Raw genomic sequence first — 22335 nt, forward strand, 5'->3', positions numbered from 1 at the left:
GCCTGAGAAATTATTAAATACTTTGCTACATTTCCACACTGTCCTTAAGAAAAATGATTTTCTAAAAGTTGGGTTTGGGCGTCACACAAGCTACACTGTCCCAAATAAAACTCCTGTTCTGTTGCACCTTGCTTATGGAATGCCCTTCCTGACAATCTCAGGGCACCTCAGACTATTGAGAGTTTTAAAACAGGACTTAAAACATTTATTTTTACTGGAGCTTATGATTCTTAATTTAATTAGTTAAGCACTTTGTAGCTTTGTAGATTTGTTCCCATGTAAAGTGTGTTCTTAATAAAATGTATTCTTCTTCTTCTTCTTCTTCTTATTATTATTATTATTATTATTATTATTATTATTATTATTATTATTACCATATTCTACTTAACAGAAGGATTTCCAAACATCGATCCTATAGTTCTTGTAAGATCCAGCATTTTAATATTGATTAAGATTATCTTATACAATAGCAGTGCATTGGGTTGAATATAATAGGCTTTGGTATTTATGTAATTGTATATGTGTGTGTGTGTGTGTGTGTGTGTGTGTGTGAGAGAGAGAGAGAGAGAGAGAGAGAGAGAGAGAGAGAGAGAGAGAGAGAGAGAGAGAGAGAATAAGGCGTATAACTTCATTCAAACAAAGAAGGTTTTTCCTCGGGGAGTGTGGGGGGAGACTGAGAGAAGAAGCTGACCGGAGGCGCAACAAATGACCAGCAGGGGGCAGCAAATCGGTCAAATATTTGTGGTGAACCGTATCGGTTCATTCGTGGGGCTTGAAAACACGAGGGTCTTTGTGTCTCGCGCTCACAGAGACACGGAGGCTGTGGGTCATTTGGACGGAGGTGTGTTTTGCGTTCTTAACTGTGGAGTGGGCGCTCGTGATGTGGGTGTAAAAGGGGGTGCTATGAGACAGAGGAGCGCGAGGCAGAGATTTGGGGAAAGTCTGCAGATGATGGAGTGTGCACTGCTGGCTGTTTGGATCGCGCACCACAACAACAGTGAGCCGAGCTGAGGCTATTTGGCTTAATTCGTCTTTTGTGTCTGTGAAGACGGGGTCAGTGCATTCGTCCGAGCGATGAGCGATGGTCATCTTGTGCTATTGCCAGTACGCAGCGCTGCAGAATCAAACGGAGGGATTTGATGGACGAATGAAGGGCCGAGACATTGGCTAAAGCCCTCCTTCGTGCAACGGAAGATTGGACAATTCTGGACGGTGCAGGAATGCTGCACGCAATTAAATTAAGTCCCTTTTTGCGTAACGGTAGGGGACATTTGATCGAGACCTCTGCGCATGCATGAACGACCTGGAACGCGTTTAACATGTCTATGAAATGCCACAGAAGCAAGTCCGTTTGGGCAGCGCTCTGCGTGCTCGTACTCTGCTGGCTCTACATTTTCCCAGTATACAGGATGCCCAGCGACAAGGAGATTGTGGAAGAGGTGCTGAGACAAGGCCAAACCTGGAGCCGGAACCAGACTGGTATTGACTTGTACAGGTACAGTACTAGCTTTGATGTCATTATTTTGCTTTTACATAATGTAGGGCACACCGCGTCAGTGGTTGCACGCACTGTCCTTATCAGGCAAAACTGCTTCACTGCTCGAGTCGCCCTCTGGTGGAGACTTTTCAGTTTGCTAAACATGAATATGCGAGGGTGTAACTCGAATTTTTCTCTGTTATGTCCCAACTCTGATTGTGTCCTGATTTGTTGCCCAGCGAAGGACTGGCGCCTCCTCCAGGGAGTGCTCCTGCCTTGCGCCCAGTGATTCCTGGTAGGCTCCGGATCCACTCTAACCTGGACTGGACAAGTGGTTACAGACAAGTAATGAATGTTCATATCAGCTGATCCTCACACTGTGTGATCAGTTCACAATTAATAGACCAATAAATATGATTTGGAATAAAATCTCAATACGCTAACTTCCAAAGAATCCAAAATATATTTTGCCGCCTTCTGCAAGAAAGCAGTTTTGTACTTTGAGTTAGTTTAAATTATGAATGGTGAACCCTTACAGGTCTTATTATGATACTGAAAGTGCATTTTGACTGTGCTGCAAAATATTTGACAGTCTGATCATCCTAGTATTGAGTTCTAAGACCTACCTCTTCCTGGAGGTATATTTTTGGGTGACCTCATCCATGTCCTGCACAATAATCTGTTCTAATTTATTCTAGCAGTGAGAGAGAGAGAGAGAGAGAGAGTAGAAAGCAGACTAGAGAGAAGAAAAGAGAGAGAGGGAATGTTGTTCTTATGTGGCCTGGTTTGTTACAACTCCATCTCCTTCCACTGGGTGAGGCACAGACAGTATGCTGTATAAAAGCCGATTAAGATAAACCTTAGAACTCAGCATCTGTTTGGCTTTGCGGTGGGTTTAGTTCAGGACAGATCTGGTAATGACAAGGGCAAGGTCAGGACATTCAGAAGTCTGCCTTCTTTTCAAATGGTATTCCAGATTGATTTAAAAATTCTTCTGCTCACTTAACAGTGCAGCACTGAAGCACTTAGCAGACTGTTTAAAAGAGGTTGCCCTTTGTTTATCTATGCTTCGAGCTTATGGAAGTCATTCATGTCATGAATTACCAAGTCAACTGCAAAAAAAAAAATAGGAAGCTCATGACTAATCTGTTTACTGCAGCTTTTCAAGTCCAGAAATACTGTTTTATTATCAGTCTATATTTTTTTTTTTTTAACTATTATTGGTCTGAGCAAGGTTGATGAATTAAATGGTTAAATGGATTCTCATACTCATCTACCTGACTAGAGCTGTTACCTCCCAAAGCTCAAACTGAATGTTTACTTATTGTGATATATCTCCATTTGGTATTATTATGTGTTCTGTCATACTGATGAGAATATATTAGTGTTATAGTTAAACAAATAGATCATTATTAAGCCGAAGTTTTAAATTCTCCTTTGTGTGCTGTAGTACTTTTTCGTTATTTGGAGGCTGTTTGAGTATATTTACAAATACAGTTCTTTTTAGAGCCATTCATAAAATGGTTCCTTTGGGAATCAAATATGATTCTTCTATGACAGCCTCTGTTTTTTGCTTTTGTGATTTTCTTTTTAAAATTGTGATTAAACGTGTGTGAGCATATACTGACTTACTTTATTCAGTAATCCATCTGAACACCCAGAGAAACACTCAATGATGATTTGATTTGTCAAATTGCACTTGGGTAAAAGTAAAACGTCTGGCAAATTACCTTCTGGCGTGTCAGTAATGCAAAGATATCACAGTATCAGTTCAACAAAGTTTAACAAATCATTCTAACATCAGCTCATTTCAGTTGCTGAGATATAAACAAAATGACTATGTCCCATTCTAAAGAATCCTACATGATAATGCTGTTCTCAGCAGAGGTGATAGGAACCAGCTTTCGCCAATAAAACACTTCAGATGTCTGGTTCCTTGTCACTATTGTAAACAATTCTGAGCTTGAATTCCACTTTAAATGACTTTGTCAGTATCATGATCATTTAACAACTCAGAAATGTAGTATTTCAGTTTTGCTGTAACATATATATGGGACTCTTTTTTTTGTGTTTTAGGAAGCTGCTGAACGAATGCTGTGACCCAAAGAGGACATTTGCGATTACCAAGGAGAACTCTCCCATAGGAAAGGTTCTGTGGTACGATGGCGAGTTCTACCACTATCACACTGTCAACAATGAGACCTATCCAATGTTTGTACAGGTACAGTCAGTTTTTATTAATACAAGTTTTGCAGTCAAAAAAACAATAAGTCAGCAACCACTTGGGACTTCGGTACAAAATTTTGTACACATTGCTTCCCCTGTGTTTGTGACTCTGTGGAGTACACATGAGAGAATGTAAGAATAATTACTTATTTTTTCCTAGGTAATTTTTTTTATGTTAAAAATTACAAAATGACTAAGATAGATGTGCGGAACGGTGGTGCAGCAGGGGGTTGTGGGGTTCAAGTCTGTGAGGAGTTTGGTGTGTCCTCCACATGTCCTTGTGGGTTACATCCAGGTGCTCCAGTTTCCTCCTACGGTCCAAAACATCATGTTTGTAGGTGGATTGGCAACTCAAAAGTGTCCGTAGGTGTGAATGTGTGTTGCCCTGTGAAGGACTGGCGCCCCCTCCAGGGTGTGTTTCTGTCTTGCGCCCAGTGATTCTGGGTAGGCTCCAGGCCCACCACGACCCTTAACTGGGTAAGCAGTTACAGACAGTGAATGAATGAAATGAATAAAATATATGCATTGTTTAACACCCTTTGCATCTGTCAATGTAATTTGCTGTTAAAGAAGGACTTAGGTTTATAAAATATATTGCCAAAGGTTCAAAGACACCCACCTGCATGATTAACATGGAGTTCGTTCCCTTTTACTGGACTAAAAGCTACTATTTAAACTAGTAAATAGTAAATTTTACACTAGTTGTTTGAACATTTGTATGAGGATTTGATGGCATTCCGCAAACATAAACTTTAGTGAGGCCAGATACTGTCGATACATGTTGAGTTCTGGATCATGAACACCTGTCAAAAACTTATCTTAAAATTACTGAATGGTGCTTCACCCAACCTGAGAATGGAAGGTTTGATATCCCTCAGACAGATGCTTGGGAATGAGCAAGATTACCTTAGGCTCATATGTTGTTGCTCCACAGAGTCACATTTGGTTCCATGCTTTTCAATGGAATGCAAGATCTGTTTTAACAAATAATTGTCCAAATCAATGTCCAAAATGGGTGCACCCCTAAGTAAATTTATTCAGTTATTGTAAGTGATGCCAACACATATTTGATAGTGTAAATTGCACTTAAATTTCAAGTTGTTTTATGAGTAGCATACGGGTAAACTTTGTATGTGCACTGTTTTTCAATGAACAACATTTTGATTTTGTTTCCACTTGCACTTCTAATTTCATTACAGTATTTACGGCTTTATTATGCTGTGTGTTAAAGCATATCAGCCCATTGTTACAGCACATCAAGTACAGGGGCAGTGAATAAAACCTGTGGTGGGGAAATAGATTCAATTCTTCACTAGTAATTATTTCTGTTATTTTTGGTCAGTTCACTGAGCCAGAGCAGGAGCCTCTTATAATTATTTCCAGAACTTGGGAGAAACCCTGGAATATTTAGGACAAGCAGCCAATCCCCTATTACGTCTCTTAGTGGTAATAAATTCCTCAAACCATGTTTTTTTTTTCATCTCGCATTAGATGAAAAATCATTCAGGTCACTATGGTGTCAGTTTAAAGACTGTCTGATCATTTAAAAATACTCAGTGGAGAAAAACATCTGTTGGAAGAGGTGCCAGCTTGACATATACAGTAATAATAATATCAAACATACATTTTCTTTTTAGAGGTAAATCATATGCATTACATATATACAAAGGATAGATATGCAAGTGTAAAACAGCAATGATTTTCCTTCAGAGTAATAAACTGGCTCGGTGCTGTTAAACCTGCTCCATGTCAGATTATGTTTCTAAAAGAGGAGTGAACTGCAGTTAGAAAGAATTGAGCAGCCCACCTTCTGCTAAATGTTCAGGGAAAGAAATGTTTTCAGACTAACAATGCATTTAAATGTTTGAGACAAAAAGCCAAAGAGCAAAGATGATGCTGTTTAGCTTTCAACATCATTCGGCTTTATCACCCAACCATTTCACAGATCGATGCACTGGCCATTGGGATGATTAGGTGTAAGAGTGTAGTCAAGCCATATATTTATAGCCTTTTGAATTGTTGCGTGTATCATTAAATATTTAGCATGCTATTTCATAAAATGCTTGATATTCAGTTTGCCCGTCTAGCTGAAGCTTGGCACTGAGCATCATCTACTTAAACTCATGTGAACTAGCACTGCATTCTATTGGACAGTAGGCTGAATTCATAAGTATAAGGGGTGTTTACAAACTTAAGTATATTATTTAATAGTTAATGTTAATGTATTGATGGATATTAGTCAAAATGGATGGGGGGTTGAATTAGGGACTTTATAAAGATAAAGAAACAAGAGCAAAATATACATACTCTCATAAACTTTCTATGTCCATTTGTTTAGCCATTTTTCAGTTTTTAAAAATTAATATAAGAATGCCAGGAGCTCCTTACATTGTGATTTCATGATGTATTTACCAATAGAGGTTAAGATTAAGATATTTTTTTTGTTGTCCTGTGATGTTGCTATTTTGAACACACATGCGATTATAGACACTTATGAGGCATTTACACGGCATAATGATTTTCATAGCTTCTTTCACTCATGAACTTCAGATTATTTCTAGAGAAACTCTGGAGTATCAATTCAAAAATGATCCAGAATAGTCTTCCAAACATGTTGCTCACATGCTTTAGGTGTGGAGCAGTGCCTGTGCAGTGCATGCAGAAGAAATTCCGGAACATTCCCCCCTACATTTTCAAATGTGCTGGCTGAGTTGTTACTAGGGCGTTACTAGGATAAAGTTTGGGTAAAGTCCATGACGAATGTTGCAGAGTTAACGCATACAGCTCCTCCGGGTAAACTCCAGAATATTTATGGATTACCATTGCATGTTTGAAAGGGGGATATATGAATTAGAATTTTTACTGGTTTAATAAAATGAATGAGTACAGTTTTGTGTTAATTAGTTGTCTTAGTGTAGCAATTAAACTCATGAAGAGGTTACGGTATGAATTTATAGACAAAAAGGCAAGGGATTTGGAGAGAGAAAGATGGAGAAGAGGAGAGATGTCTGTTTCTCAACTCCCACTCTCCAGACTGTGCTTTGTGTTCTCTAGAGGACAGAGCAGCACTCAGCCTGCCAGATATACGATGAGGAAAAGGACACCACAGGTGTCCTGCTCGCCCTGTACTGGGCATCATGCCCATGTCTAACACTTGCTGTTCCCACAGCTCCTGTTCTCTCTCTCTCATGCTCATTGTCTCTGTCTCTCTCTGTCACTCTCTCTCACTCTCTTTTTCACTTGTTAATAATGAGCACAGAAAAACACAAATTAAGTGCAGTCACAAGCACAGTATATCATCAATGTCCAGTCATTTTTCTACCATTTAAAATCACCAACTGCTTTAAAAGTTATGTGAAAACCTGAAGAATTCATAAACAGGTACATAGGGTATTTTTTATTATATATATATATATATATATATATATATATATATATAATAAAATATATAATATAATATAATAATATATAATATATATAACAGATTAAATGGCTTTTAATGTCAGAAATGTTTGTCCAATTTGCTAGTTTGCTAATGCTGCCAGACAGTTATTTTAACTCATACCAGACCATGCTCCTGTCTCTTTATATGAAGAGAGACTTTTAATCCCAAAATTGAAAGCCACATTATCTTTTCAGTCACAAACGTGGAATTGTGTGTGTGTATATATTACATTAAATATCAGCATTTTCATGTGTATATCACAGTTCTATTTATTTTTGAAAGGCAATGCAATTAATGTAGTTTAACAGTTGCTAAATTTTAAATAAGTTTCATAACATTTACATTTTTTTACAATTGCTAACAAGTGTTTAACACCTAAGACACTTTTTCTACATTTTTAACACAATTACATCACACAAGTTATTTTCTGCTCAAAACCACTCTTGTTAATTAAATACCAACTCTACATTTCAAAATGCACACAATATTTTCCTGACATACACTAACTCTATCCAAACATGGCAAGCTCACCTCAAAATCACAGAATTCTTTTACAACAATAACATGTGTTTTCTATCCAAGAGGAACATATTGTCAATCATAGCATAACAACGGTCAAAACAGTTCATGGCATTACAGTAACGGCATTACTTTCCATGTGTCAGTTTTACCTGCAAAGATGAGACATTATGGCATCCACTGTAGTTCACTGTTCAGTTTTTCCTGGAAACCACTACATATTTTGCTTCAGTGTCAAATTAGTATATTCTTGGATATATACTATTTACAAGTCACAAAAAAGTCACTGGTAGACTAAAAAAAACAAAGTTAACCACAGACCTGCTGCAGTACGTTTTTAATACTGTGAGGTCATGACATTGAAATGATAAACATAAAAAATCAAAATACATGGCCTTTGGTCCCAACTGCTTAGTTGTTTCATTATAGTTTTTCAGCTGCTGATGTTCCAGAAGTAGCTGCTTAACACTGTATTTAAAGTTTGAACATTAGGTGTCCAATTCTGTCATGTTGTGTGCAAATATTTGAAAACGAGACAAGAAAGACCCATAAGCTTATTATGGTGATGTTGTACTAATTAAAAAAAAAAATTAAAATTAAAATAAAAAAAAACCTGAATCTTTATATAAATCACAATTTTACTGGAATTTGCCTTTTTTGTAAAAAATAAATGTGAAGTTTCGAGTATATTCATGTGTGATATACTTGTGACTTCCCCTTATATAGACTAGATTAAACCTAGACCTCACCTCCATTACATCTTTTGTCAGATGATATGCTGAAAATAAGCGCATTTTTACAATACATTTAAAATACACAATACAACCCATATAAACAATACATTTTTTAAAAATTGCATATTTAATTATAAATATAGTTGTGTTTCATTTAGTATTGTATCAGGTTTTTGTTTTAGCACACTGCAGCAAATGTTAGGGGGAAATGTTGTCATAGTGTCTTTAATTCAATAATTACATTTGCTATTGTCATAACATTGGACCTAGTCTCATTCAGTGTGTAAGAATGAGTGAATAGAGGAGAAGGCGAGAGCTTGCCAGTCTCTTTCTCTCATGTCTCAGCCCCACCCCCACTCTCAACCCCGTGTTTTCTCTGGCCTCTATCCGTCATTTTCTTTGTGAGTGAGCGCAGCAAATACTCCAATTTGTGCATTATCTTCTATTAAATATGTGTATGTTTTTGTTTCTAGACCCTGATAAATGTATGAACAATACTTCATATTCATTAAATTTGTAAATAAAATAGAGTGTAAATTGCAGCTGCATGTACAGTTTAAGGCTGATTTAATGTACTGATGCCCTATCGGTTATTTATGAGGGAATGAGACACATCCTTTAATCGAGTCGGATAAATGCATTCATTAATGGAGCTTCCAAGACTGTGAACAGAAGCTTACTCTTCTCTGAGGTCAGTCAGCTTCTTTCATTGCGCTGAAAATGAAGCTTCAAGAAAGAAGGATAGTGTGTGTGTGAGAGGTGGGGGTGGCAGTGTGTCAGTGCAGGGGGATGGGATCTTATCAGAAAAATGAGCTGAATTGTTTCTGTTGTGATATATTGAATTTGTGTGTGTGTGTTTGTGTGAAAGCGAGACAGAGACCCGCCATTCTCAAACATTTTACAGAATCAGGAACTGATGAACAGATTTGCATTTGCGCACACTTTTAATCAGATAATAGGGAAAACTTGAGTTTACATGAATCAGGAAATAATCAGCTTTCTGCTTTGCAAAAGATAGATGTGACATTAACATTCTGCTGCTGCTTTTTTATAAACATGGACCCACTAGACCTACAAATATGGATATATTTTTTTTCTTTTTCTTGACTTCTAATATTACGCTGTGCTGCCCTTCTCACAGCTTTCTCTATACTGCTGCTCAGATGGCGACAAGCTTTTTTAAACAACCTTCTGTTCTTGGACGCAGCATGTGTTCCTCTTTTACAGGCCCTCCATTACTGACAGATGCTGGAGCTATGTTTGTGGTACAGACTGGTGGGAGTAAATGGTACTTAATGATTTTTCAGACAAAGAGGAGTGAAAGAACTTCAAAATATGTGTGGGAGATGGCTCTACACTCTGTCCTGTTAGGTTTGCACGCATGTGCAGACAAAGAAATCAGATTAAGGATGGATAATTAATTTCAATAAACAGATATATTGTCCTACTGTTTGGGAAACACAGAAAATAACCACAGGCAATTATTAAAACAGCTCAAGAAGGGGCAAAACGTGGCTTATGCAGATTTTGGTCATTTTTTCCATTCAAGTTTGTTACATGATGTTTGTATTCATACATATACATACAGCTATCAAATGTTTCCATTCATTCTGTGTCCATGCTTTTCATTGTTTACCATTTTCATTTTTTTTAGGGAACATTCATTCATATGCTCTTATATCCAATCTCATCAGTAAATGGCTCATGCAAAATTTTAAACTTGTACCTAATGGTGTTTTCAAGTGAATATGAAATAAATAAGTATAGACCTTTTGTATAAAGCAGAGGACGGGATGAAGACCAGACAGTTGGTAAAAAGCATCAGTCTCTACTGTTTGAATTTTGGCAGTCATAAGTACATAAATCATAAAATACTAATTTGTAGCTTGCAGATAGCTGGACTTGAGCAGAAAATATCTCATTTTTACCTGTTAAACCAATTTTGAAAATGTGTATTTTTAATAAATCCTAATAGTGAGTGTATGTCTGTCCTGCAAGAGGGTAAAAGAACTGAGAGTGAATAAAGGAAGACATAGCTTTATTTGTACTCATATGTAGGTTTAGTTTAATAGAACACCAGGCATTCATGGGTCATATGTTAACGCTAATATATTAGCTGAAAGTAGTCATAATTCAGTACAACATTCATAATACATGTCAATAATATGAGTGACTTCCACAGTATCACTACTTCCTCTCTTCTCTGAAAGCTCACTCAACATAGTAAGAGCCTTTTTTAGTTTTTATCCTTGAGTCTTTCCACAGACTGTGGTCTTACACTTGGTAGAGGCATTAATACATGTTAAAAATTGCAACAAGTGACACAGCGAGGTGACATGACATCAGATGTGTACATCACGAATAAACCTAATATACCATTACCACAATCTACTCATTTATAAACCATGTACAAATGAACATATTAGAATCAAGTAAATTGAATGCACCTTTTTGAGTGTGTTTGAGTATATGTATGTGTGTTTGAAACAATTGTATGTAGAGTTTACTGGTCTGTTGCCAGGATACTCCTCTGCAACAGCCTCTGAGGAAGTGCTCTGTGGTGGGAAACGGAGGTGTCTTGAAGAACAGCCGCTGTGGCAGAGACATTGACAAGGCTGACTTTGTCATGAGGTAACACCAGCATTCTGCTTGGCTGACCATCCAGAACCATTCAGTGAGCTGCATTTGTCTTATGGAAGTGAGGTATTGACTGGTTGTGGTACGTAAATGTTTGGAAACCCCTGGTCAATTTACACACATTTGTGGATTTTCTAGTAAAAGTAAAAATAAGTTAATGCACCCTTTATGCAACATATAATTTCTATTTATGTCCACTTCGGAGATCAAGAGGTCATTCCCATGCTTAAAAGAAGCTTACTAAGTGGTGTAATTCAAGTTATTGAAATGTTAAACAGGAGACCGTATTAAATACAATATCAGTTGAATTTCTTCCATTGTGGTTGAGAGGAAAAGGCATCCTTTATTCTGGTTGGTCAGCTATCTATGATATGTGACCTTAACGGTGCCTGGCAAGTTGCTTTAAAGACTCATTTACTCATGAGTAAAGACTCTCTACTCATTTGTAATTATATTAAAATGTATGTTAATCTCATGCCACAGAGTAGGCATTTACTAAGGTTATTTGCAGCATAAACCAATCAACCATAACATTATGACCACCTCACTGTTTTTACACTCACTGTCCATTCTCTGAGCAATTTGTAGTTTTATAATTACAGACTAAACTATGGCAGCTCTGATGTCTGATTCCCTCGTACCAGCACAACACACACTAACGCACCACCACCACCACTTCAATGTCACTGCAACACTAACAATGATCTATTACACAAATTATACCATCTCTGTGGTGGTCCTGCTGGGATCCTGACCATTGGAGAACAGGGTGAAAAGGGGAAAATAATGTATACAGGGCAAATAATTGACTATAGTCTGTAGTTATAAAACTAAACAGTATTCCTGTATAGTAAGTGGAGAATGAACAGTGTGTGTTGCAAAACTCTAATTTGTTGAATGGCAGACCATTCAAGTTAAATAAGCAAAACTTGTCCAACTCAAATCCAAAAGAAGAAAGATCTCTCAAGACAATAGTCTGGGTCATTCACTCTGTGCAATTTTAGAGCACATTCGACATAAAGATCATGGTTAGTATAAAAGTATGAAAATGAGTGGACAGTGGTTTTAAACCCACATCCCTTAAAAGCTCAGAAGTTATATGACTGCTTTTCAGTCAGCTGAGAGTATTTTTGGATTTTGTGTTCTTTTCAAAGAGCAAGAAAATGCATCCTTGAATTACCTTGTTTGTTTTTATTGTTCCTTGGTGGATAGGTGGAGTATTTCTTAAACATGCATGTTTCTTTCTTTTTTCTTTTTCGTTCAAGATGTAACTTGCCTCCACTGTCCAAAGAATACACTGATGACGTGGGTACAAAAACACAGCTGGTGACGGCCAATCCCAGTATTATAGAAAAGAGGTATGACTGATTTGATTGTGATTCTGTCCATAAATTAACAGCTTCCACACTCAGCTTCCACACCAAGTAAGCAGCAGTAATCACTTTCCGCAAAGTCAAGAAACACAATAAACCTGCATTCACTAAGCCAAGGCTCAGTTAATCTAGTTAACCCATTAACACATTTTTTTGGTGGCAAAATACTGTTGATTAACCCTCCTTTGTATTGCTCCATAAACTAATAACATTTTGTGCAGCACCAAAAGAGGAAGTGTGGGTGCAGACATTCAATCTTCAATCTCATAACTGCCTTATTACAATGTAGTTTAATTTTTTGTATTAAATAATTTACAGTAAATTATTAGAATAGTATTCCCATTATACATTTCTTTGTTGGTTGTGACATATAACCAAATTTATAGTAGCAATCTATTGTAACCACATATGCATAAATGCCAATGACAATGCTACTTGTTAATATTTCTTGTAGTGATATACATTGTACCCTATATTAATAACAGTAAAGTAATTGGTACACAATACAAACTGAAAAGTGTGTCTGAGCCCAATCACTCCCAGACCATCTGTTAGCGGGTGTGATCATCAACTTTCCATTTAAAAAGAGAAAATATGGTATTATGGTATTAATGCAGCTGTTGTATTCTAATGAGCTTTCCAGAGTTCATAGGTGGGGCAGTTTCCCCACAGTATTAAAAATGGTATATGAAATTTGGAAAGAAGCAAAAGAAATTGCTCAGAAATTCTTCAACATTCAAACATAATTACAGCAACATTTAAGGTGAATTGAAGGGCTGGAATATAAACTGCTACATGATTTAAGGCGGTGCATATGAGTGTTTGGACCTGCAATTAGAATGTATGCATTGCAGTAAAGGATGTATTGTTTGTCATTGTAAATGATACAAAATGACTATACCATTGCTTTTGCACACTCAGTGACTAACAACAACATGAATTGGTGTTTTTTTAATGGCAACTTTAGCCAGACTAAAAAGACACTTCTTTAGAAGGGGTTTTTTTAGAAGAGGATTTAATTTGATTATGAGTAAACATTTTAAATAGCTATATCCCTTCATGTAATTAATTAATTTCACCAATGTAACTGTATTCTGAATACTGTCTATTTACATTGTAACTGTATCAGAATACAGTTAATGTTTAGTGTTCTAAATACATAATGCCTTTACATGCTTTTGGTTACTCCAGATCACTGATTATATGCATAGAGAATGTTATTGTCAGATGTGCCAAATAAACAGACGATGAGAAAAATTCTCTTTTTTATTTTATAACCACAATGAACTTCAAACAACAAAAACAGTAGTCCCAAGAAACAGCAGGTAAAGATATCTTTATTGTGTGTGTTGCCAGATACCTCTTCAAAAAGGAAATCACTCAGCTGTGGTTTTTCTATTTACAGCATGATCTTTGTCTCAGTTGTGTCAGTCTTGTAGCACAGCAAAATCAACATGGAAATAGGTCAAGTGGATTTTGATAAGTATTAAGTTCTTGCGTAACAGAAAATTTGCTGAAATATTACAAAATAGACTGCAAAAAATGTGGACTCATTTTATTATTTTTAATAAATTTTCTAAATAAATTAATCTCTTAAAATAAAATGCACACTAAAATCACATACTAGAAGTAACATACTATCATTTAGTAAATCAGCAAGCCCTGGATTGTTCAAATTTTCACTTACAATATTAACTGTCATGAAACATTTTGGCTCAATAACTAATTCACTACAGCTGAATCACAGATCAAAACTTTCCAGCAAACAAAACTGAACTCAATAAAAGCTAACCAGTTTTAAATGAAACAACCATTTTTGTTGTGTTTCAGCTTTCAGAACCTCCTGTGGTCCCGGAAGGCCTTTGTGGAGAGTATGAAGGTTTATGGCTCCAGCTACATCTACATGCCAGCGTTCTCCATGAAGCCGGGGACTGACCCCTCACTGCGGGCCTACCATTCCCTGGCCGACTCCTCATCTGAACAGACAGTGCTTTTCGCCAACCCAGACTTCCTAAAGAATGTGGGTCGTTTCTGGAAGAGCCGTGGTGTCCATGGTAAACGACTGTCCACTGGCCTCTTCCTGGTCAGCCTGGCTCTTGCCCTGTGTGATGAGGTAACAGCCTATGGGTTCTGGCCCTTTTCTGTGGGACTGGACGAGCGGCCGGTCAGCCACCATTACTATGACAACATCCTGCCCTCATCAGGCTTCCACGCCATGCCTGAGGAGTTTCTACAGCTCTGGCATCTACACAAGAGTGGCACATTGCGCATGCGCATAGGCAGCTGCCAACAGCAGGAGAAGAAGCAATAGAAGATGAAGGATGAGTGGTGGCCTAGGATGGCCATCTTACATTTTTATTTATTTACTTGTTTAGACGGATTCATCGAAAACATCACCTATTTTTTTTTTATTAGCATGCATGCAATGAAAGAACCAGTAGGAGGTATAGGATTGGTTGCCCTGGGCAACACTTTTGTGGAGTTTCTGCTAGCGGCTCTCCGCCATTAATTCTCATTCTTATTCATCTGAAAAATATACAGTGGTGTTAATGTAGGAAAAAGGGTCATTGCCTCAATTTGGCTTTTACATACAGATTAACTTGTATGTAAAGGCCAAATTGAGGGGATGACGTTTTGTTCCTACACTAACACCACTGTAAATTTTTCAGATGAATAAAGAATGAGAATTAATCTGAAATATTACTGCAGTTGTCTTGTCTAGAAAGAAGAAAAAAGACCAGAAGAAGCAGAATTGGTTGCCCTGAGCAACTGTCATGTAGTTGCTGTCTTTGTGGCTCTGCACCCCCCACCAGCAGTACAGATTCTCCAACAAGCCATGTGTGTGAGGCCAATAGGAAGAGGATAGGTTGCCCTGGGCAACCATTTTGTATTTTTTTTTTGTGCTAGTCACTCCATCACCAACACCACCGTCACAATTAGCATGAGAATAAAGTCTCTACTTGATCTCTGTTGATGAAGATGCCAATGGATACCACCTCCCAACACACACTCACTCACTAACACACAATACACACATTTCCTCCACTGTTGCCAAGGGATTGTCATTTAGATCTGCATGGACAGCCATTATTCACAAAGCAGTGGTTGAGGTGATGGGTGGGGAGTAGTGTGGGGGCTGGTCAGAATCCCCAGGCTTGAAGTTTGAATGCTAGAGCCATTTGTATGGCATCTGGGCTCCAGGACCCTCTGTGCGCTTTTTTGTGTGGTTCAAAAGCATGAACAAAAGCAAGGGGCGTGCATGGGTGGGTATTTAAAGACATCTCAAATGGACTCTGAATTTGGAAAAAAACAGGCTCTCTGCCAAGGCAGCAGTTGGAGAAAATCAGGGGGTTGGGTGGGATGTATTCTTCAGGGCTAAAAAAGGGCAAAATAGAACCTCTGCTGTGTACATTTCTACACGGTTCTGTGCATTTATTGTTTGTTTTTTTTCATGAGCATGAATAATTTCAGGCAAGGACAGAAGTACAAGGACAAGACTTGACAATATTTTTTATTTCAGAGCCTATGTAAAGACCAAAAAAGAGACCCATGAACCTTTTGAAATTAAGTGAACTGAATGTACTGCAAAGGTATTGATGTTTGAACTAGGATCTCTCATCACAATACAACTCTTAGGCTGATGTGCTTTTCATGTGTTTGTGCACTGCTTCAGAAGAAAGAACCTTGTGTGTTTTTAATAATTATATTTTTTGTAGACCATGAAGGGATCTGTTATTGGCAAACTGTGCTTTTGGCATCTCCTTTAGTCCACACTCAGACAACCAAAATATCACTTTTTTTTCATTTTTTACACCATGAATATTTTACAAGCTGTGGCCTTGGAGTTTCTAATGCTGAGTTTTACTGAGGACCTCCAGCTAATATGGTCAAAAGGAAGGTAGCCTAGGACAAAGCTTCACATTCCATCAGAGGCGGATAAATGATATCTTTTATTTTCTGTTGCCAGTGGAAGTCCTGACAGCCTTTAAAGTGACCACTTGTGAAGTGCAGCCTTGTTGCTACAGTTTGCGTGATTTGTGCTCTGTGCAAGATGCAGGAACAGATGTTTCTGTGTTGTAGGAACCCTCTAGGGGCAGTAGTGCTGCTCTTGGCTGCTTTGGGTGCTGGATACCTGGTCATGGACTAACATTTTTGTACATATTCAGCATTAAATAGTTCAGTGTTTTGGTCAGCATTATGAATCCTCTGAATGTGAAGGCCACTGAAGTAGTCTACTACTAGAGTAACTACCATGACTCTCTACAACTTTTGGGTAGACAACTTTTGTTTGTACATTTTATTTATTTTATTTTTTTTTGTAAAGGAAACCTCTAGTGGATGTGTTCAAATTAAGAGTAACATTCTTGCCTCGAACTCTGCTTAATAGGGTTTAAGTATTGCAAGGATATTAAGTTTGATTTTTACCAACGCCACATTCATCCATCCAAGGCATACTTGGCTACTTTTACTGGGGCTTCGTCCAGAAACTGTTGCTTCTGCTTCGGTCCTTCCTCAGAAGACAGGAGCCGAGTCGAGGAAAGAGGCAGAAGGAATGGAGAGAATTAGCAGAAACAAGGGAAACCAGAAAGCTGATCCTCTTGCAAATTACCATATGCAAACCTGTCACAATCTTCCCCTGAAAACACTCCCCTAATCATCCTTATAACTCTCCTGTAAACAATCTCAGCAACTACACAGGGCCAGCCTACTCACATCTGTGTAATATTCCACTGAATATTTTGCATTTTTTTGCATTTTTATGTTTAATATGGAGATTGTATACATATAAACACAACTTAAAGGACTTAAAGTAGGGTGGGTTTCCTCCTCTGGGTGTATAAACAGTGATGTCATTCTGAAATCTGTTTTCCTGTGCAGTGTATGTCATGTATCTCCAGTGATTTTACCAGCAGTTCAAAACAGACATTCATGTGACCAACATGTGCTGTGTTGGATGCACATTCCAATCTAGCTACCAAGTACTGTTGGCTGTGGTTAATAATTGGGTAAATATACAAACAAAAACAACATTAATATTGAAGCCAGTACCCTTTGCCTTTTGTGTCAAAAGGTTTTCTGTACTTAGACAAGATCAATGGTCATTGAAAGTGAGTGCTTGTCAGGCATGTGATACAAATGTGACAGATCGAGATGAGGATGAATAAGTATTATTTTAATCTGTTGAACAAGTATTTTGTTCAGTGTTTCAGTAAGTATCTCATCCAGGAAGGTCCCTGAAAGATCCATGAGAAGGAATCTTCCTAACATTGTAACACAGAGGGTTATCATTGTTACTGTTTACCACAGAGTCTCATGTTGTCAACAGGGACGGAGATTTTTTTTTCACTATGAACATCATTCATTGGTTAATTCAAGTCATGACTACTGGCAATTTTCTTGTTGGTGAATATCAATTCACAGACAGTTAAAATTTAGTTTGTTAAAGGGTGACAATAATTATTTCACCATTTTTTAGGTTTTTATATAATACCACACATTTCCTTTTTAAAAGGTATTGTTTAGACGCATGCTGTATATCAATATATTTGACAAAAATATTGTGTATTGTATTCCAGAAAGCAAGGGCGCCATCAGTGTTGACCAGAACTGCAGGTGCTAGTTTTAGTTGTATGTAACTCAGTCATAGCCTTGGAAACATCTATATACCCCAGGTTTGGCAGCTATGTTGGGGTGGCTTTAGAAGAGGCTTTTAGATCAGATGAGATCAGATAGGCACACATTTGAAGTGAAGGAAACAGCAAAGAGCCATATCATATTTTGGAGCTGAACCAACACAAAAGCCAGAGTGTTAAATTGTAAAGTGAAATGTTTATTTGAGCCAGGTTTCTGAAATGCATTTCCAGTGTCTGTATATCATCAGCTCACATTCCTTCAGAGGTTGAGTGCCTTTTTAATCTGAAAGAGAAAAATAATTTACAAGGCTAAAGAAAATGTTTTTGTTGGAGGGTTTTTTTGTTTGTTTGATTTTCTTTTTGAGAAATGACAGTATGTAATGACTGTCATTTTAAGGGAAACCTTGATATTAAATAACTTGTATTTTTATTGGGAACATGATAGTGACTTAGTAAAGTTTTGGAGTCTTTTATCATGCTGGTTGCAGAAGGACCAAGGGTTGCTGGCAGAAGGCATGTCTTGTATTTTATGCGGATTTTAGGAAGATTTTGAGGGTTACATGAAGTTGTGTTATTTGCACATTTTTTTTTAGTTCCTACTCAGTATTGTAAATGTGAATGAGTGTGACCGTAGCTTGTATTGCGGCATGCATGACTCTGGTTTGTGGTATTTGGTTTAGTGAGCAAAATTTGAGTGGGAATTATTTGATTGGCAGGTTTTTGCCCCCTTCCCAATGTCTGAACCATGTCATGCTATATACCAAATGTGTAGCAGCGCTTACCTCAACTGCTTTCTGACAAATAACCCCGTCTATGAAATATGAAAGGTGTATTTATACAAGCCCAGGTGTTAGGACCTCTTTTAGGTTAAGATAAATAAACCTCCTTTTTTACTATCCTGTGTTTAACTGAAGTGGGCTTCTGTCCTTAGTACTGGGAAGGCTGTGTCATCACTGCTGTTATATGCCATGTTTGGTTATGTTCACTGTAAACAGGTGTGCTGAAATATGCTTTGCTAAGAAACATCAGCGATTGAAAAACAGATGAAACTCATTTCCAGAGGCAAGAGCTGCTTATTGTTTCAATCTTTTTATTATTTATTTCATTATTTTTTTTAGCATGTCCACCTGAAAATATGGAAACGGTATGAACAGCTTGATTTGAATGTCATTCTTATGCCACCTGGGTTATGCCAATATAATAAATTTAAAAAATTAAAATAATAAAAAAACAACAACAACAACCAAGCAGCCGGTACATTTAAAAGGGAAATGTTATTATTGAGTAATAAAAAGCCCAGTTTTAACTTTCTGCTTCTGTGTGTTTTATTATTTATTTATTTATTTTTTTATTTTTTTTATTTTTTTTTTTTTTTGTTGGAAGCAAAGCTTTTGAACCAAGTCTATTCACAACAACTTGTGATGCCTGGTTACTGTGAATTCTCCATTTACTCCACAGTTCAGAGTAATTTCCAAAATGGGCCAGCTGATATCTCAAAAAAAGTTCTGTCCATCTCCTTTCCCTGTGTTTTTCCAATATCCTCTCTCTGTCTAATTTTTGTCCATAACTGTCCTATTATCCATCTAATCTTCAGCTTCATACATCTAATGTGAGTCCCTTTGTCCCTCTGTCTTATCTCTTTCTCATCTCTGCTCCTGTGATGTTTATCAAATGCGTCCAGTCCAGTCCCAGAGCTATCACCTGTAATCACCTATGGAACATTGAACTATTGAAGATGTTTGTGTCATGTGACTAACAGGTTTCCAAATCACCAACACAAAATTTGGAAAAGCCAGAGGAAATCCTTTGCTCTTGCTATTTCATTATCATCACTGGAAGTCAGAATGGGATTTCTATATTTGGATTAGACCAAACACTGGAGGTGGCTTGGAGTGAATAGAATCAAGATTATAGTTACTGTAAAATCAGGTGGTGGTTATGTGATGTTAAAAGCTGAAAATCTTTTTAAAAGCTAAAATCTTTTTAGAATGCTCAAGAATTCTAACCAACTCAATCAAATAACTGTCAGGCTCTCGGGGCGAACTGATGGAGGCGGACGCACTTGCTAACACGGTGACTTTACTGAAACACAAGATAACCAAACAGAGACTAGCATAACAGACAGAATACTTAAAGAAAGACTGACACAGAGAGTCTTGGACAGGATGACCTGGACAGAGGGGCTTAGACAGAGAAAGGGAACTGGACTGACAAACCTAGACAGATACAGCTGAACAGAAATCTAAACAGAGAAAGCTTAAAACAGACTGAAACTAGACAGAGAACTAAAGATGGAAGAGCTAAAGCAGACTAAACTTGAACACACACAAACAGACAAGAGAGATACAAAGACTGACTTGGAGGGCATGAGAAATAGACAAAACGAGACGAGACAAGACAAGACATGGACAATAACAAACAGAGCCATGTGCCAAGTGAGCACATGGCGGGGAAAACAGACAAGAGGACAAGGGCGTCACAATAACAGAATGTTACACTAGATTTCAGGACTTCTCTGCCATGACACAGGTCTTTCAGCAGTGAAAAAATATACGTTTGGATCACAAAATAAATTACCTGAATTCAATCAGGAGTGTACAAAGGCATTTGGTCATAAAATATATGAAAGATATTTTTCTTTATTTGTCATGGTCAAAGAGACTAAGTACTGACCATAGACCGTAGTATTTTTTTAAATTCACAAGGAAGCCACCCTCACAGACTGAGATAATGCTCTGGAATAATGCCTAATAATGCTTCAATTCTGCAAAAGCACAGCTCTGGAGGGCTGCTGTATTTTCAAAGCACTTCTTTGTTCGTGTGTCTACTTGTGTGGGTGGAGGCTGAGCCGAACCTCTGAAACATCAAAAGAGAACAGTGCATTTCTGGTGTTATTTCTTTTGAGCTCTTTGCGTGAATAATTGATCATATGTAAATAGAGGCTGCTGTCAGGTTTGGATTTTGTGAAAATGCTTTGTTTCCTATCTAAAACATTTTAATGCCACGTCAGAACAGAGCAACAGCTGTCTCCTTGGAGACAATGAAGTGCCATAAAACTGTATTGAACCATCAAAGGGTCCAGGGCTAGCACCACAAAATTTACAGGGCTAGCACCACAATAGATCAACATAAAGACAATACATCAGCCACTTTTTAGATGGTAACACAGAAAGGATGGAGAACTGAAAAGTTGTTTTCTTATAAACTGGTCCAAAAACCAACAATTTGTTATTGAGATGCATAGAGAAAATGTAATATTGGATGAATACAATGCACAAAATAGTTTCTATAAGTGGTCTATATGTAGTTATGTAAAGCATTTGAGACAGAGAAGGCCCCACCTGTGCCGTTTTTTTAACCACCTCCAAACTTTAGTCTTAAAAGTTGGTTGTAATGTTTGTTTCTCGGGTGTTCTTAATTAAAATAACCCCATAAATCCATAAAAGTGTTTCAGAGTTCAAACATACATTTCTATTTTTTTTCAGACACTGTGTTGAAATGTCTTTTCAAAATGTAAGCGTGGTAAAAACACACTGATTTTTCATCAAAGTTGCCGTACATGCTATAAGTAATATTCTGAAATGGGCAGAGAGTCCTAAATCCATCTGTAAAAACTACTTTGACAAAATAACTACTCCCATATTGCTCACCTGTATACTGTATTTGTAGTTGGTAACATTATTATAAATAAAAATAATAAAGTTTGGCAATACTCAGGAAAGTACGTTCTGTTATGTAATATTTGTGACATATATCAACACAGATCATTCATAATTAAAAAAAAAAAAAAAAACATCTCTCTCTGTTTCTACACATAGTACATCAGTATACATCCATTATATCAGCTCCTCAGATTTTGTAGCTCTATAATTATAGATAGTATTTCATCTGTTGCGCTGCATACTTTGTTATCACCCAGTCACTGTTTTCAGTGACCATGACCTCCACAGGGCCAGTCTGGGATCTATTATTTGGGTAGTGAATCATTCTCAGTGTTGTACTGACACTGCTCTAGTAGAAATGGAGTAGACACAGCAGTGCTGCTGGAGTTTTTAAACACTGCTCAGTCACAAGCCACTCTGTTACATAAACCTACCTTTTTGTCCACATTCTCGGTGTGAAATCATAAACAACAGCTTTTTTTTGCACCACAGTTTATTTGTCATCCTGTAGTCACTGGACACTGCCTACAGAACTCTGATGGCTGGCTGTATATTTCAGCTAGTTACTTATCTGTCGAGCAGTGGCACTGAGGTGTTTAAAAATGTTAAAAAACTGTTGATCCACTCGT

General features: G+C 37.4%; 1 protein-coding gene across 1 annotated transcript; it reads left to right on the forward strand.

The window, feature by feature from the left end:
* The first annotated feature begins 784 nt into the window (after positions 1-784).
* Positions 785-19323, forward strand: st8sia1 (ST8 alpha-N-acetyl-neuraminide alpha-2,8-sialyltransferase 1). The gene is made up of 5 exons (XM_066669836.1): positions 785-1495; positions 3554-3698; positions 10923-11032; positions 12304-12396; positions 14242-19323. The coding sequence occupies exons 1-5, from the start codon at positions 1320-1322 to the stop codon at positions 14720-14722; spliced, it is 1005 nt and encodes a 334-aa protein (XP_066525933.1). The 5' UTR covers positions 785-1319; the 3' UTR covers positions 14723-19323.
* Positions 19324-22335: the final 3012 nt, after the last annotated feature.

The sequence above is a fragment of the Hoplias malabaricus genome, chromosome 4 (genome assembly GCF_029633855.1).
Source record: "Hoplias malabaricus isolate fHopMal1 chromosome 4, fHopMal1.hap1, whole genome shotgun sequence".
NCBI lineage: Eukaryota > Metazoa > Chordata > Actinopteri > Characiformes > Erythrinidae > Hoplias > Hoplias malabaricus.

What these genes read in the sequence shown, in the direction of transcription:
- st8sia1 (XM_066669836.1), top strand. Translation starts at nt 1,320, where the DNA reads ATGTCTATGAAATGCCACAGAAGCAAGTCCGTTTGGGCAGCGCTCTGC. An exon ending in CCTATCCAATGTTTGTACAG is followed by an intron (nt 3,699 to 10,922) that starts GTACAGTCAGTT and finishes GTCTGTTGCCAG; the next exon opens with GATACTCCTCTGCAACAGCC. An exon ending in CCCAGTATTATAGAAAAGAG is followed by an intron (nt 12,397 to 14,241) that starts GTATGACTGATT and finishes GTTGTGTTTCAG; the next exon opens with CTTTCAGAACCTCCTGTGGT.